This window comes from Stigmatopora argus, chromosome 21 (genome assembly GCF_051989625.1).
Source record: "Stigmatopora argus isolate UIUO_Sarg chromosome 21, RoL_Sarg_1.0, whole genome shotgun sequence".
NCBI lineage: Eukaryota > Metazoa > Chordata > Actinopteri > Syngnathiformes > Syngnathidae > Stigmatopora > Stigmatopora argus.
Window position 1 is genome coordinate 3,266,301 of NC_135407.1, and position 17,612 is coordinate 3,283,912.

Sequence of the window (17,612 nt, forward strand, 5' to 3'; positions counted from 1 at the left end):
GTGACAAACACTCACAAAGTGGGCAGTCGCTAATGAATTTTTGTCTTGGTAAAACTACATTTTTGTAAAAGGAAAAACTGCAGTTCGCTTTGAGGTATGTAATTGCGTGGTATTTCATATAATTATTATTTATAAATGTGTCTTTAACATTGTGTTCCAATCCATTTGCACATGACTATTTGCTGCAAGCAAATAGTCATGTCCAAATGGATTGGTTGCCATTCAATGATACTGAAACTTAATGCTGAATGAATAGTACATTTGCTAAATAAATTCTAGTTTTGGATCCACACAAAGTACATTTCAAGAATAAACTAAACTCTCCACTTGTCTAAGTACAATTATGCAAAAATAAACTTTATTGCAACATATGAGCAAATGGCGCAGTCTACAGTCAACCAGAATTTACCAGAATTAACAGAATTTAAAGTTCAAGGATAACACTGAATTGTTAAAAGACAAAGTAGAAACAACAAAATACTGTAATGCTTATGTTTCACATGTAAGAGATAACTTGCTTTGCAAAGTAGTAGAGGGAAAAATGATATTTGAAGTTTGCATTCCTAAATATTATTATACAAAATACATTTATTTAAAAAATATAACCACTTGTTTATAGTTAACATATGGCTTTTGTAGCAGGACTTTATTTTGTGCTTTTAAAACATTGCTATTGTGGCCAATTTTTTTTTGATTGAATATACATTCTTATTAAAAACAAATCTCATGCTTTGGTTAAAATACATTTCTGCAAAGTATTTTTTATTTTTTTAGGGAATATAAATCTTTAAAATGACCTCCAAAATATTCTACCTAATTTAACTCCTTGCTTGCCAACGACGGAAGCAAAAAGTTGATCTGATTTTACATTTGACCTCACAGTAACTTTGGCGTATTATTGAAACTTATAAGACAAATCAACAAATTTCCTACTATTCAAACCGCTTTAATTTTTTAAAATAAATTAACTCATTGCTTGCCACAAAGGGGAACAGCCGTCCGATCCATTTAAACTGTGTTAAATGGATTTGACGACTATCGCCAAAAATGGCAGTCAATGACTTAACCCAGTGTTTCCCAACCAATTTACAAGGATTCATAAATTGTAATATTACGAGAGAAAAATCTTAATGTTACGAGATTAACATTGAAATAGGACGAACATAGATTGTACCATTACAAGATTCAAATCATAAAATATTGACATTTATAAGTGTTGCTTATTTTTATGTAACGTGAAACAGAAGTTGTTTCACAGGTTTCAACTTTTGTTGATAAATCCGTGACCACAAAACTTCTCTTTGCGTAATGTTGGGAGATTGAAGTAATATCGGGAGTAAAAAAAAAAGTAATATTATAATGTTACGTGATACGGAAGTTGTTTGGTTTCAAGGACATCAACTTTTGGCCAAGTAAAGTCTGTGAGCACCACATTGCTTTTCACGCGATATTAGGAAAATATTGGGAGTAAAAGTCATTAAATTATGAGATTAAAAACGGCACGTTACTTATTTTGACATGACGTGAAGGGGAAGTTTTTCGGGGTCCGTAAAAATAAACTTGTGCTGACATTAGGTCGGTGTAAAAACTTTGGAATAGTTTTGGGGCTTTATATGATTCCTGTTGATAAAACTTAGATGAGAACGACTTTTTATTGCTAATATAAGCGATATAGTTATAAATGAGAAGATTTGTGCCTTGAGATTTTTTCAATGCAAAAAGTCAGCTCAAAAAAGGTTGGGAAACACTGACTTAAGCAACGCAGGCCATAGTTTTAATGACATAAAAATAGAAATTAAATCACTCGATTGAGCGGGGGAAACATAAATATACAACTATATACATAAAGTCATCTGCTTTTTGTACAGCAGGAGAGATTCTTATCGCAAAGAATAAATAAAAACCCCTTTCCATTCAGAATTGCACTTGGAAAAACTGCACATAATATATCCACCAAGTAGCACTTTCTGAACGCACCCCTAATGTATGTACTGACCGCGTATTTACAAGTGCAAAAGTGTTTAAAAAAATAATAATTGTTAAGATTTCACAGTAACAAAGTGAGGAACAAATGAGTGCAGCGTGCTCCCGTTTAAGTCCAGTGAAAATTTGTGCTCTCCAGTCGAACCCAAAATAAATGCGCCTGGCTTTTTGTGCAGCCATTTGAGTTTTTCTTCTATTTTTTTTATGCCATGAAATGATTTTGTTCATCGTGGTGGCACGTTGGCGTCTTAAAAGGCGGTAGTGACGGCGTTCCCCCGACGTCCGCTCAAAGGAATCATTTCTCCCGGAAGCGTGTCCAGTTGTTCGTAGGCCAAACGACCTTCTTCGCCTGCGCAAAAAAAAAAGATTTCAAGTCATATAATGACAATAGAGAATCATTAGTAAATGAATAGTAAATATATGGAATTGAAAGTAAAGTTTGAACGTTTTTTTTAAGGAATGTCATTAATGTTTTTACCAAAAAATTAAGAATGGAAACTTTTTTAAGATACAATTAATCAGGATGTGTCCTAATAATTTGATGAAAGAAAGTCATTATATTATACAATTGGTTGAAAAATCTTTAAAAAAAACTTAATTGAAATGAATAAAAAATAGGTTTGTCATGTACAAAATAAAGACAGATTTAATAAATTGTATATTGTTAAAATTTTGAACATTAAAATTTGAATACATATATAAGTAAACACTATTAATGTACTGTGTTATATATCTCAAAAGTTATGTTTTATTGAACTAATTTGTGCTCCAGCCAAAACATTTAAAAGCCATTTGAAAAAATGTTATATTTGAAAGTAAAAAATATATATATATGTCAAAAAGTTTTGGCAGTTAGAAGACATTTAAAAAAGGTAATACAAAAACTATACTTAAAAATGAATAAAAATCTAATTTAACTCCAGCAAATACATTGATAAGACATTAGCATTAGTATTACGTTCTTAAATAATACTTTTAATATCTAAAAAGTGAAACGTTTTGAAAGTAAAAACAAATACAAATCCGAAATATATAACATTTACAAGAAACAACATAGATTTAACTCATTCCTAATCCAGTAAAAAACATTCCATACTATAGGCTCTGAAAAAATGAAAGAAGTTACATGGTGAATTTTGAAAAAATGAATACAAATAACATGAAAATAAAAAAATCATCAAGCTCGCCGCCAGTCAAATCCGCTGAATCGAACTCACCGAAGGTGAGCAGCGTTTCTATGGCGACGTGGCGAAGCTCCTCTTCGGCCGAGTCGCAGAGCGCCACCACGGCTCGGATGCTCTCCACCGCCTGGGGGTCATAAAATTAGCAACCTGGTCGCCGACCGCTCGGAAAACCTTCCCGCCGTTTGTCACCGACCCTCAGGCAGCTTAGCGCCGCACACGCCGCTCGCTGGCTGTGAACACCCGCCTCCGACAGCGCTTGCGTGTACCATTCCACCGCCTGCAAATATTAACGAAACGTCATTTTACGCCGTCGCCCGGGGAAATAACCACGACGCACCTTGTTCCGAAAATGCGCGCACGGCGCCGCGGCCAGGTAGTCGGCCACCGCCGACTTGACGGCGGGGTCGTCGGCGGTGAGCAGCGAGGCTAGCGTCCTCAAGGTAGCGCCGTGGGGCCACAGGTGGCACGCCGGCACTTCCTCCAGCGCCGATAAACGCTGACGTGCGTCTCCGCTGCGTAAACGCTCGGCGAATGACTCTGAGTGGAAAAAAAAAAAACTCAAAAGTCAGAGCATATTTCAATTCAGGGTGCCCCCTTCTTACTGCTCCTAATTGGCTGGGATAGGCTCCAGCACCCCTTGCGAGATTAGGCGATGGAGAAAATGAATGAAGGTTCGGTTTAAAAAAAAAAATCATTAATTCATCTTGAATTCGAAAAGTGAACTGCGTCAAAAAGGGGATTTGTGCTAAACTACTTTGCGATTTTTTTGGTTATCGCGGCCATGTCTGGTCTGCATTGACCGCGATATTCGAGGGATTACTGTACTTTACCTTTGATTATTATTATTTTTCTCTTTACAAACGCTGGAGGCCAAAGAGAAAATGTCTTGCGACTGCAAAATATTCCAAAAAATCACAACTGAGACAGCGGAAGGGTTTATGTGAAACAAAATATTGAAACATCATTCATTTCTAACCTTATTTTGCCCTCGCAAACAATAAGTATTTGTCATTTTTTCCTCCCGCTTCGCTTTTCTATGACTTGTGGTAGTTTAGTTCTGTTCAAATTTGAGAAAATAATGAATGTGTTTTCCCCCCCTCCCTAACACATTTACGTAATACACTTTGCGTCGGCAGATCCCTAAAATCCTAAAAGTCAGACTCATGCGACGGGAATATAGTCACCTTCGGAGGCCAAGCGTAGCAGGTGCGTCTCCATGTCGCCGACCTGATGTCGCAGAACGTAAGCGTGGAACTGAAAGACCGTGACGACGTCCTGCCGTGAGCCGTTCCCCTCGGGGAGGTCGTTTCGGTCTGCCATTTCGCACGCCACCAAAGAGATCACTGACATGGCAATCAAAAAAAAAAAGTGGCAATTTGTGAGCATTCTCTTGCATTCGAAGCCCGAAAAACATAGAAAGTGGCTATTTTCTAGCGTAAAATTTTACAATTTAAATTTCTCAAAAGTAGTTCTTTAACAAGAGTAGTTTCACACTATTAAATCGCAAAGTCACTGTATAACGGGAACAAACCTGAGCGGCATCTCTGCGGGTATTTCTCCGTCAGCGGTTTTTGGTATCGCTGAGTCATGTGACCCAACACCCGGTCCAGCGTGGTGTGGAAGAATCCGTCAGAACCGCTGCACTCGGCCCACCACGCCATCACGTCGTCACTCCGCCCCAAACCCGGCACCACTGCAAACACACCGACTCGTGATTGGCTTGCGCGCTTTAAAAAAAAAAAAAATAGATCAAAAAGCATGGGGACAATACATAAGCACATTAAAAATAGAGTCAAATATACATGTATAATGAGAATGAAAATACAACTACAAAATCGTCCATTGCATTTAAAAAAACAAACAAATGAAATGGAAGAAAATGTAGAAAAATTCAAAACACAAATTTAATTTTAAAAAATATATATGAAAAATATAGATTGGATTCTTCTTTATATCAATTATTTTATCTGCAGTAATCCCTCATTTATTGCTGTTATCCGGTTCCAAGACCAGTTAAATAAACGCGATGTAGGGACAGTGTTTTTATTTTGTCTATTTAAAATTATTTGAATTTATAAAAATATGCCCCAATTGTGACGATAGTTGAGCCGTGAAGTGGCGAGGTATTACTCTAGTATTTAGTTTTGGTTCTTTGTATTTTTATTTCAGGGTTTTCTCATTTTTGGCTGTATTTTAGTATTTCTTAAGAACATTTTTATGTGTTTCTCCGATACTTTTTCATGTATATTCATTAAACGTAAAACCAAGCATTAAGGTTAACCCGTGTGAGTGACGCGTACCAACCTTCGGCGGGCGACGTCGGCGTCCCGGGGTGGTCCGCGATAACCTCCGCTATTTCCTCAAGTAGCCGTGTCTGCTCCGCCATTTTGAGAAGGACGCCGCGCCGCTGACACGCGCTCACGCCGGCGCTTAAAACCTTCGCAAAAGGTAGAATTCGTTAAAACGGGTAACCGGCAAAAGATAGCGTTTTGCGTTTAGGAGGCTTTCGTGCCTGGATGAGGCGGCTGCAGTAGCGCAGGTGCACCACCAGGGCAGCGTCTAGGTTGTCGTTGCCAGTGGTGAGAGGCAAGGGGCTGCCTGCCACGCTGTTGCCCACCCCGGTGTCCTCTGTCAGGGCTTCGCTTAGGTGCCCTCGCGGTTCCGGTTGCTGACTGCTAGGGGGCGACAAAACAAAACAAAAATGGTTTGCGCGCACGATAAAGTCAAAGGCAGCTAGTTACTAATGGATCATGTGGAAAATGTCCAAATTTTAATTTGAAATTAAACTGAAAACTTAAAATGACCAGTTAAACCTCAAATGATTTTGAATTACATTTGTTTTTCATTCCCTAAAACTAAATATTTCATATGAAAAAATGTTTTCCATTTAAAACTATTTCTTATGAAGGAAAAAAAAAAGACCCTTTGATGGCTACATTTACATTTAACAAATATAGTAATCCTTTGAATATTGCGGACAATGGACCCATGGCCACAAGAAGACAAAGGACTTAGACTAAAACTCCCATTTAACTGTTTTTATCAAGCGGAGAGGAACTATTTTCACTCGGAGTACAGTATTTAAAGTAGTTACATTTTTAAATATATACAATATATTTAGATATTAATAGATTAGTCTTCTGACATGCTTATAGCTGTAATATTGAATAAATATACAATAATTGTATTTGGGTACTGGTATTTCTGTATAGGCGCCAAAACATGTATTGTGGTAGTTATAATGGGGGTGATCCTACTTTGCAGTTTTTCGTTTATCGCGCCCATGTCTGGTTTACACTATCCGCGATATTCGAGGGATTACTGTATGTGTCAAAGTGGCGGCCCAGGGGCCAAATCTGGCCCGCCGCATCATTTTGTGTGGCCCGGGAAAGTAAATCATGAGTGCCGACTTTCTGTTTTAGGATCAAATTAAAATGAAGAGTATAGATGTATATTAAATGTCCTGATTTTCCCCCTTTTAAATCAATAATTGTAACTTTTTAATCATTATTTTCTGTGTTTTTAGTTCAATAATCATTTTGTAAAATCCAAAAGTATATAAAAAAGCTAAAATAAACATTGTTTTAGAGGTATAAAAAACTGAATATTCAGGGCTTTTAATACAGTTCTTTTAATCCATTTATATAAAAAAAAATAGAAATCAAGTTGATGTTAAAGCGGCCCACGAACCAACCCGAGTCTATATCTAAATTTAAAATATTATTTTCATGTATTTATGTATTCCTCCTAAAAGTGATTTGCGTAAAGGAAATAAGGAAAAGTATAGGCCGCAAATTTGAAACTCACCAACAGCGTTCCCCGTCGTTGTCAAACGGCGGTGGCGCGGCAAGGACGACGGCAGCCACCGTGGCGTCGTCCCCGATGTCGTCGTCGTCGAAATCCGACGTGTTGAGAAAGTCAAAGCTCTCCAGCGCGCTTTCCACCGTCAAACTCAGGCTAGATGAGCGACTCCTGTTGCCGGGCAGGCGGCACTGTGACGTGAAAAAAAAATCATTGTAATAATTAAAAACAGAACAAGAAGAGCAATCAAATGTGGGCCGGACCTTCAATAGGTCCTCCAATCGCATGACTTCTTGTTCCAAGTCCTGTAGTTCTCGACATCGGTGCGTGAGCGCCCCGAGGGTCAAGAGGAGCCCGTGGATGGCGTCCTCTAGGCCGCCGCCCTCAAAAAAGATCCCCCGTCCCTCTCCGGGTAGCGCGGCGCCCTCGTCGTCCGTCTCCGATAACGTCAGCCGCTTGACTAGCTGTCGAGTCAGGTTGCTGCCGTCGTCCTCGTCGTCTGAGTTGAAATTTAAAAGGTGGATCGCACAATGATTACTGAACAAAAAATATCTTTTTTTAAATGGTACCAAAAGAAACCAAAAAATCAGCTCATTTACATTGTATTGTTACTGGAAAAAAATCCGTTTTAATATTGTAAATACAGTAATACCTCGTTTATCACGGTGAATAGGTTGCAAGAACTCCCCTGATAGGTGAATCATTAATTATGGTGTCTATTTAATATTATTTGTACTTAAAAAAAACGGTTACTATTCACATCAGAAGGATGATTAGAGTTCTATTATCCTCAATCACATCAAAATAGTTAAATGCAGAACCAGGCATCAAATGAGAGCAAAAAAAATGGCTTGTAAAGAGTAGAAAAACATTTCAAAATGATTACATTTGGACTGTATGTCCACTAAAATACAAAATATTGCAACCCTGTGAGGCTCAAATGAAATTGTAGTACTTTTGATTGATTAAAAAAATATATTTTTCAAATTTATGAAAGTGCAAATTTACATAAAATATCATTTTAACCACATTGAGTAAGAAATGTTATCATTGTAAAAAGACTTGAAAGTGAGATTGTGGGCTCACCTTGTTCCAACTGGACCGGCTTGAGCTGGTCCACGTTGTCCAGAAAGACGTCCTCGGGCGCCACCGTGGCGCCCCGCCCGCTGCTGCGTTGAGATTCAGTCCGTTCCCACTCCGAGTCCTCCAGGCTCCCGCTCGTCCCGCTTCCCGTCTCGCCGGCGCCACCGTCTTCCTCTTCCTCTTCCTCCTCCTCTTCCTCTTCTTCTTCTTCTTCTTCTTCCTCGGCAATAGAGCCCTCCCGTATCCGGCAGGGAGAGGCCGATGCCTCCGTGTCGGGCGGCGTCACGGTGATCTCCGGGTTGGAAGGCGCCGGCGAGTGCGAGCTGAGTGCCGGGCTCGGACTGGACGCGTCGGAGAAGGTGTAGGACAGACGCTTGCATTCCGACGCGCTGCCGTTTTCAAAAACGTCGTCCGGTAACGTCGACTGACGGGTGAAAGAGACAATGTCATTTTACCACGTTACTGACATTTCAGCTGGTTTTTGAGTCATCATGTTTCACTGCCATTGAGAGTTCAAAGCGTCCAAAAAGTCAAGTGAGTTCAAAGTTGACACCTGACCACAAAATGAACTATTTTATGGAATATCAGGAACAATTTTTTTTTTGAATTCCTTTTTAATCAAGTGTCTATTTTTGGTAATAATAATTTTAAAAAACATCTTAATTCTCAAGTAGTCATGTAGGCTGCAATATTTAATTGAGTATATATATTTTTTAAATGAATCGTTATCGTACATTTAAAAAAATCAAATTAAAGTCAATTTATAAGAACAACTAGATTAAAATGAGTTAAAATGCCAAATTCAAGAAGAAATACAGATCCCAAAACACTGGAAAGTTCTTTATCATGATTTATTTCATTGTATTTGACTCATTGCCTGCCAGTGACAACAATAGCCGTCCGCTTGACTTATAGTGAGAGGACTCCCTCGCGCTTGGGTGCCATTGACGAGGCTAGACGCCCAATCCTCCCGGTCAAAATGGATTGGACGTCTGGCACCGTCAACGGCAGCCATTTAATGCCATCCAAAGGTAGAATGAGGAAAAGAGAGCAAGTCAAGAATGATCCAAAAATAGAAAGCTCATGCAGGCACGCCAAACGGGCTCCTTGCCAAAAGTGGCCAAACGTGCACTCACGTAGACCTCCAGGCTGGATTTGGGCCTCGGCGAGGACAGGTCGCCGAACGAGCGGACGCGCCTGAACTTTTCCAGCAGGGCGTCTCTGAGCGCGTGCAGAAAGGACGGACGCTGTGGCGGGCGCCACGTCTTAGGGCGCGCGTGCAGTTAAGGGGCGCAGGGTTAGTCGGGGGCTTGCGGGCACATGCTGGGGGGCCACATACACGCTAGCGTAGGCGCCGTGCCGGCCGCTACTCACAAAGAAGGAAGAGTCCTGGAAAGTGGGCGTCTCGGGGGTGCCCTGGCTGTAGATGGACACCCGCCGCTGCAGCGCCGCCGCTTTGCTAACGTTGCTCGACGATAGCGTCAGGTCCTCCACGTCGAAGGGGCTGCGCCACAAATACCAATAGTTACGCCCACAAATACCATATTATTTACACTACATCGCATTTTAGTGTCAATTTGCTTTGAACAAACAGTACCGTATTTTCTGGACTTTAAATTGTGCTTTTTTATAGTTTGGTTGGGTCTAGAACTAGTACTCAAGTGCAATGTTTTGTTTTTTTTCCTCACTGAAAATCGAGAGCCTGTTGTTGTTGTTGTTTTTATTTCGTTTTTTAAGGCTATCGTAGCTATCTGAAAAGTGTTATGATAATAGATGCCTATTTAGCCAGTTGTTCTCCATTATAATATTGTTACTTTCATTTATGTTTGTGATCATGTAAAAAATCCTCCTCCCAAAAATGCGATTTATACTCCAGTGCGACTTATAGTCCAAAAAATACAGTAATACCAATCAAATTCAGAACAGGCTAAATAAGTGCCACTCCAGGCCATAAAAAACATAATCTGGGTTTAAATACACAATTAAAAAAAGAATAAATAAATAACTAAAACAGTTATATCCAACCAAATAAATGAATTGAATTATTTTCTAATAGAAATAAAACAAATTAAACTGAACAAAAAACAAAACCAGTATTTAAAAAAAAACTTCTAAACTCCATTAAAAATCATTTAAAAGAAAAAATGAATAAGAAAATATTTTTCATTTTAATTGAACTCCTTTGCAGCATTTTTAATCAGAGATAATTGCCCTATTTTTGGGACAACTAACCACACCAGTATAAGATAAATGCAATTTCCAATCCAGATAACATGGAAGCGCAACTTTGCCAGTAAGAAGACTAGTACTTACTACCAGGTGACCTCCAGGTTGAGCTTAATGGTGCCCAGGTCATTGATATCCACGGCTACCACCTGAGGCATGGCGGTGAACAGTTCCTTAGTCTCGCAGATTACGCTTCCCACCAGCAGGTGCGTGGCTAACCCCTTGAGCTCCGTCACCTACGACCACACAACAATTCAATATTAACGTTAAACAACCCCCCAAAATAAAGCGCTTCCTCCAGAGTCGTCCAATGACCTTAATATTAATGAGGTCGCTAATGAGCGGCATGAAGACCATCTCGTCGCCGTCCCAACTCTGTCTGGAGTTCACTTCGATCCTCCCCTTTAGTTTCCATCGCTGACGACCGTAACGCATGAAGATCTGCGCCGCCGTCAATACAAACGTTACTCATAAGAACGTCAATATTTCAGATTTTTCCAAAGGTTTGGGAACTTGCCTCGTACTGGTCTCCCGGACAGAGTCGAGCAAAACCTGCCAGTCCTTCAAGAAAAAACATCCAAGTTATTCAATATTACGTCAAATTTTGGGGTTCGGTTTTATAGAGTTGACAGAAAAAAAATGGCGTTACGATCCAGGAATTTGGCACACTCGCCGACGCCCACCTTTCATCTTGATGTGAAATTCTCCGAGTAGGTTCTCCATGTCGCTCTCAAAGGCGCTCATGTTCTAGACACAGAACGTAGGGGGGAAAAAATTAAGTTTCAAAAGAATGAATTTAGAAACCAATGTAGACCACCTCGGTGTACTCCTTGTATCGCCGGTTGACCTCGACGATGCTCTCCTTGGTGGCCTTGGTGGAGGGCGAGGAGCTGAAGGCCTGCTTCATGCGGCTGGCCCCCTCGCGAAGGCGACTCTGGATGCAGAAAGCCTCGTACAACTCGTCCACCTACAAAAAAATAACGCGGACAATTTTGCATCAGCCGATGCCCTTTTTTGGGGGGGCTGGCGCGGAGGTACACGGTCGATGGGTCGCCGGTCTTTTGGTCGCCCGGAAGGTTATTGCTAATTACCATTTAAATCGTTGCTCAAATTCCCTAAATACAAAATGCTAATTATTATTTAGTCATACTTAATGCCCTATTAATTATTAGGCTAAAGAAAAGCTCCAAATCTCCCGTACTTTCATTGTGTTTTGTTGGAGAACTTGTTAAGAACCTAACTGGCGTAGCTTCTTAAAGGGACAACGCATGTACATACAAACTCACACGTCGGCTCAGTGAAACTGTTCATGGCCATTGTTGGCTTTTATTGATGCCTAGACCGTGTTGTTTTACCTTGTTTTGGCGCCGGTCTTTTGGTCGCCGTTTTTTTGGTCGCCCGTTGTCGTGGTCCGGGCGAACAAAAAGACCGCGACCAAAAGACCGGCGACCAATCGACCGCACACGGGCACGGAAATGTAAAATAAGACTTTTCAATTGAAAAATGGAGGACGAGAACAGTAGCGATGACGCAAGCCTTTCACGGAGGTGGTAAAGCGATGAGTCAGCGCTTATGTAACCCCCGCCCTCGTGAAGTGCCCCCCTAACACGCACACACACGCACACACACGCACACGCACACGCACACGCACAGACCCCGTCACACTTGAGCCAGCTGGGCCCAGGCCACGGCGAACAGTCTGCGGCGTGTGTACGCAGCTGCTACGCTGGCGTACAAAGTCAACGTGGAAAACACAAATAAAAACAGAGCTATTGCTATTAAACAAAGAATTAAAAGTGACTACATTAAAATCAAATCATTGTAAAAATGTTAATTGCTAAATATATCACAACGATACAAAATGACATTTTTTTTTCTATTTTAGCTTTCATCAATGAAAAAATATTATTAGTTTTATTTGTAATCAATTTTCTATATTACTTCTATTCCTCACGAATGTTTATCTTTTATTTTATTTTAGGATTTTCCACAATTGGCTGGCAACCCATTCAGGACTTCCCCCGCCTGCTGCCCACAGTTGGATCCAGCACCCTCTACAACCCTTGTGAGGATAACGGTACGGAAAAATCTATGAATGAATTTTATGATTTTCTCATTTTCCACGGTATTTATTCAATTTTATTTTCTGGATTTAGTATTTTTTGATGAATACACTTGACATGGCTAGCCAATCATCAACGTTTGCTTCGATAGGATTTCCACGCTTGTTCATCTCACTTTAATCGGCGCAAGACGGATTTGAAGCGCCACTGCTAAAATCCTCTTAAACGTATCGACGTTCTCCTCAATACACACACTATTGAAAACACACGCAGGGACAAAAATACACACCAGGAGATTATCAAACTAGGCGAGTCACGTCAAACATCAACAAGAACTCGGTGGTCGACAACCTCATTCAAGATGGACGACCATAATAACCCATGCAAAGACAGCGGGCAGCTATTTTTAAAAGTTGACACTTAATTACGGTTTTGAGGGCAAGTGACCATTTTTTCTTCATAATTTTTTTTTATGTAGAATTGAAGTACAGTAGTACCTCGAGATACGAGCTTAATTCGTTCCAGGACTGAACTCGTATGTCGATATTCTCGTAACTCAAACGAACGTTTCCCATTGAAATGATCTAAAAACTAATTAATTTGTTCCAACCCTCTGAAAAAACACCCAAAACAGGATATTGTGCTGTTGCTAATCAATGAGAGGATGCATTCCAGAAGTCTACTGCAAAAAAAATGAAGATTAAAGCAAAAAAAGAAGAAGATTAAAGCAGTTCTAAATGTAATATCTCAGTTCTGTCACCAGCGATTTCCATATTTTAGCTCACAGGTTAGCGAAGAGCCAGATGCACCCATCAAAAGAGCCACATGTGGCTCCCGAGCCATAGGTTCCCTACCCCTGGGTTAAATACAAAAAAAAATGCATGCATTAAGGATTAAAACTGGCGTTTTGCACATTCATGTGGGCATATGTCCCCCTAAGATGAAGTCAAAACGAGTGAGAATTAGCGCAACCTGGCATTTCAGTTGAGAGAAGAAAAAAAATCTACAGTCAAAGCAAACACGCGTTCGCGTTTAGTCTCGGGGGGCCGTGTAGCAGCTGCACTTGAATCTCTCATTGCTGATATTAACATAAAACGCACAGTAAGGTGCCGATTGGCTGTTGATGTCATATCTCATGGCAGGTGGAAGAAAAATTGGACATTAGCATTTGATTCAACGGACGCCTAGCGCAAGTCAATGGCAGCCAATGAGTGTCCCATGAGGGGTTAAAACAGTATTATCCAGTAAAAAACGCCATTTTACAATGTATATATAAAACCATTTCTCCCATTTTAAGTGTTTTTTTTGTTAAATATGACTCTTCCCAGGTTCCTGTTTTGGTCTTTATGAAAACTTTTTGTTGACCTTGTGATGTGAGTCGTTACGTTTCTATTTTTCGCGGCGCGAGAACAGAGGACGATTCATTGGCGGTCTTCACAAAGCCCCTCAGTGTTTGTTTTAACCCCTCGTGACCACACGCACTTGGTTTCCCCCAACCGCCTCTTTTTCAAATTCTCCTTTTCTCTCCCTACCGTTGGCCGGCGGGGTGCGAGCGAGCGAGCGAATTAAAAGCGCACGCCCCCGCTTAGATGCCTCCCGTTCAAAAGCCGGCCTGCCGGTAGCCATGGCAACCCCGGAACAGCACGAGCGAGTCGCCGTCACGTCTGATAGGCCGAGAGGCAACATCGAGCGCGTGACAATAAGGAAGTTGCGCGACCTTGAAGATGATGAACGCGCGGCCCAAAGCAAAAAAAAAAAAAAGAGGACAAAAGAAAACCTGGCAACCGAAAGGAATCGGTGGCCCAGTTTCTCTTCAGAAATCTCGTAAGGTTAACATTAAATGTATAATCAGAAAAAAAGTAGGATATCATTGATAGGTCATTCCTTATTTAGATCAAAACTAACTAACCTAAACCATTACACATCAAAAAATGCTGCTCGTTACCTTGCTCATGTGAAACTCCAGTCGTCTCATGTACCTCTCGATGGCTTTGATTTGCTGCAAAAAAATACAAAAAAAAAATTAAAATAAAGCCTGAAACCCTGACTTACTCATCGGCTAACTGTTAAAACATCAAATAAGTATTTCAACTCCCAGTTAAATACATGTCATTTGACAAAATTAGCACTTATGCATATATACACTTCAAATAGCGATTTTTGACGCCAGGATTTCGTTTCCTGTCTTCACTCACCTTGTCAAGATCATAGAGCACGCCCTGCAAAGACACAAACACAACACCATGACTACACTCTCTATTATTATTATTATGGTCTTCTGCCATTGAGTCACCACCGGCGACCATCTTGTCGAGATTTTTGACTCACCAGCCGCGAGTTCCTCTTCATGTCCTTCATGAGCAACGTTAGCTTGTCCAACTCGGTCTGGTGGACCTCCAGATATTCCCTATCAAAGACACGTTAGGTAGCGATTTTGACAATGGCACCCAATTATGTTTACTTAATGCTAGTCTCGTTTTAAATTTCAATCGGCAATTTTGCGCTAACTCACTCCAGGCCTCGTTTAAGAGACGTGTAAACATCTTCCAGTCTTCCAGGTTGAGGTTCTCTTGAGGCAGCGCCAGCGCCGCCCTTGTGGCCGGACAGATGGGGTTTCTTGGTTTTAGACGCCGCTTTCTTCTGCGGCACCGAGTTGCCCATGAACGAGTTGCACCTAAATGCAACACAAACACACGTTCACTTATTTCGTCAACAGTTTTCAATCCAATCAATGTCTGATCCCCCAAATTTTTTCCCTTCATAACTTCTAATGTGTTCATTTCAAGCCTCTTAAATATATTCAAGTTTAATATAATGTTGGATATGTTGGTAACAAGTATATGTCTGTATTTTTTAAGGGTTTTGAAATACAGAATATAGATACTCTAAACCCCCAAATTGTAGTTTTCCTCACTAAATTGATAGGTGTTGATTTTATATATGTACTGAAGTGCAATATAAACTTGGGGATTGTGGATGTTTTGGTACCAATTGTTTATTTTGAGCATATATCTACTAAAGTCGAATATTAGGTGGGCCATTGCAGATATTAGTAGCAAGGACATGTCTGTCGCTATTGCATCAATATTACAAATTCCAAATGTTCCTAATTTACATTGAACTTTAACACATTTATAGAACTTAAAATTAAATCATTTGCATTATAATGGGGTAGAAAAAGAATAGTATATACGATATGTTATTTTTTTCGGGAAAACATCTTGAAAATGTGGTTGCCGCAAACAACAACAATGTAGCTCCGCCTCCGCCTCCCATATTCTAGTAATATAAAACACGGCAAATAATTGATGTTTCACTTCCGTTAAAAGAAAAGCTGTTGTACATTATTAAGCACACAAGCGTGTGACTACCCGCGTGTCTAGCCATGTGCAGAATGTGAAGTATGGCGTTTGCGTGGAGATCCACAGGCCAAGCGTGCGTGACTGTTGGGGCTACTTGCCAACACTTAAATAAACTCGAACACAAGAGCACACATTGAGACAGAAAGAATGAAATTCAAGGCCGCGTCTGCAGAGGCGGGGGTCAAGCAAGAACTCAGATGCCGGAGAATGTGACTACTCTCCAGGCCTCTCCAAGCTATTTCCCGCCCTAAACCTGCTTCAACGGTGTTTTTAATAGAGATAAGACAAGTCATAAAAATGGGAGGCGTTAATACAAATGAAGGAGGTGGAGGATAAAATGGTGTAGTGCACATTTGAACCAATAGGTGTAGATAAATTCTATTCTAGTGACTTCTAATACATCAGAGTGCAAAAGTGTGCAAGATTAAATATAAGAATACAATTCATTTTTCACATTTCCCCCCTGAAGTAACTAAAATAAATTTCTTTAAACATCAATTTGTATCCCTCCTTTTCAGGTTTTAGAATGCAAATATCATCATCAGTTACTATTCATAGGGTATGGAAAATAACAAAGTCACTTGTCAAGGCAGAGGCGAAAACTCAAGTTTACTCAGCGGTACTTGAGAAAAAATTCCTCTACGTCCCTCTTAATGAGCGAACACAATTTTTAAGTCAAGACAAGTACATTTACCCAGAGGACTCAACATTCTGGGATTCGTCACACTTTGGAGGAGTGCAAGAATCTCCAGCATGGTTTGTCATGCTGTGGTACTGTATGTCACTGTAAGCTACCAGCGTGTGCTGGATAGATTTTTGAATCATAGCTTTCATACAAGGGATTACACACATTAAGAAAATACAGAATAGTAGTAAAACCGCAAGAAAGGGAGTTGCAAATTTAATCAGAATATGGAACCATGATCCGGTTGTGAACCACGACCACAGTGATGCACCTACGGCTGAGTGATCCTGGGCCATGGTGTTGGCTAGGGCTTTCATTTCAGCTATGGCACGAGTTATGTTACCTTCGTCACCGGTTTCATCTGGGATGAAGGTGCAACAGTGTTCTCCAACTATGGCACACACACCTCCATCCTTAGCTGTTATCAAATCTAGGACCATTCGGTCTTGCAACTCCATTTCTCTAAGGGCTTTCAATTCATCTGCTATACCTTGTAGGGCCTTGACTGTTTGGTTAATGAACAGTCCCATGCGATAATTCAATGTCTCTACACGGAGCATAAGTTTACCCACTCCAAGCTGGGGAAGTAGTGACAATATGATTTTTTGGGGGGTGGACCATAATTTATGATCATCAGGAACATCACTGCCCCAAATTGAATCATGTGGTTTGAATTGCACTGGTGTTGATCTCTTATTTCTTACTGGTATTTTCACTCCCCTTAAAATGAATGCATCTTGGACCATCTGCACCATTGCACAACGACCTTTCCATGCTGTGGGCAAACCCAAATACACCGTATATCCACACATCCAATACCCATCATCTTGAGGATCAGTGCCCATCACATCGGGGACAGTGTAATAGTCCCTGCAGGTGGCACCCAGGGGTGCTCCTGTGGCATTGAACCTGGCTTTGTTAGTGGTGTCTCGTGTGCACGGAGTAAGTACCTCACTACAGTATTTCATGGGGACTTCTCCTACCGGTCTAGAGTTGCCCCATAATGCCATGTTACTAGCGAAACACACAGCCTTAAAATCGCGTGGGAATGGGACGTTGTTTAACATAGCTAGATTTGTCCAATCATAGTTCAATAACCTTGTGAATTTTCTACCTGTTAAAGGTGGTACAGTGGCATCAATTTTGGGAACTACAGATCTAATTACATTCCACAGGTACCGTGATCTCAGGATGTCGGGATACCATAGAGGTGTGTAGGTGTTAT

The 17,612-nt window shown here is 40.6% G+C and overlaps 1 protein-coding gene across 1 annotated transcript in view; it reads right to left on the minus strand.

The window, feature by feature from the left end:
* Positions 1 to 336: 336 nt before the first annotated feature.
* ripor2 (RHO family interacting cell polarization regulator 2) overlaps positions 337 to 17,612 on the minus strand; it is a 37,302-nt gene continuing 20,026 nt past the window's right edge. Inside the window, exons 3-23 of the mRNA XM_077591306.1 lie at positions 14,853 to 15,014; positions 14,669 to 14,747; positions 14,536 to 14,559; positions 14,286 to 14,339; positions 11,095 to 11,244; positions 10,961 to 11,024; positions 10,795 to 10,838; positions 10,593 to 10,718; positions 10,365 to 10,513; positions 9,426 to 9,555; positions 8,055 to 8,475; positions 7,232 to 7,467; positions 6,975 to 7,159; positions 5,680 to 5,842; positions 5,472 to 5,604; positions 4,699 to 4,860; positions 4,352 to 4,510; positions 3,505 to 3,704; positions 3,361 to 3,444; positions 3,201 to 3,291; positions 337 to 2,332 (exon numbers count right to left, since the gene is read on the minus strand). Of these exons, the coding sequence (XP_077447432.1) occupies positions 2,232 to 2,332; positions 3,201 to 3,291; positions 3,361 to 3,444; positions 3,505 to 3,704; positions 4,352 to 4,510; positions 4,699 to 4,860; positions 5,472 to 5,604; positions 5,680 to 5,842; positions 6,975 to 7,159; positions 7,232 to 7,467; positions 8,055 to 8,475; positions 9,426 to 9,555; positions 10,365 to 10,513; positions 10,593 to 10,718; positions 10,795 to 10,838; positions 10,961 to 11,024; positions 11,095 to 11,244; positions 14,286 to 14,339; positions 14,536 to 14,559; positions 14,669 to 14,747; positions 14,853 to 15,014 (2,917 nt within the window). The 3' untranslated portion in view covers positions 337 to 2,231. The remainder of the gene's footprint in view (positions 2,333 to 3,200; positions 3,292 to 3,360; positions 3,445 to 3,504; positions 3,705 to 4,351; positions 4,511 to 4,698; positions 4,861 to 5,471; positions 5,605 to 5,679; positions 5,843 to 6,974; positions 7,160 to 7,231; positions 7,468 to 8,054; positions 8,476 to 9,425; positions 9,556 to 10,364; positions 10,514 to 10,592; positions 10,719 to 10,794; positions 10,839 to 10,960; positions 11,025 to 11,094; positions 11,245 to 14,285; positions 14,340 to 14,535; positions 14,560 to 14,668; positions 14,748 to 14,852; positions 15,015 to 17,612) is intronic.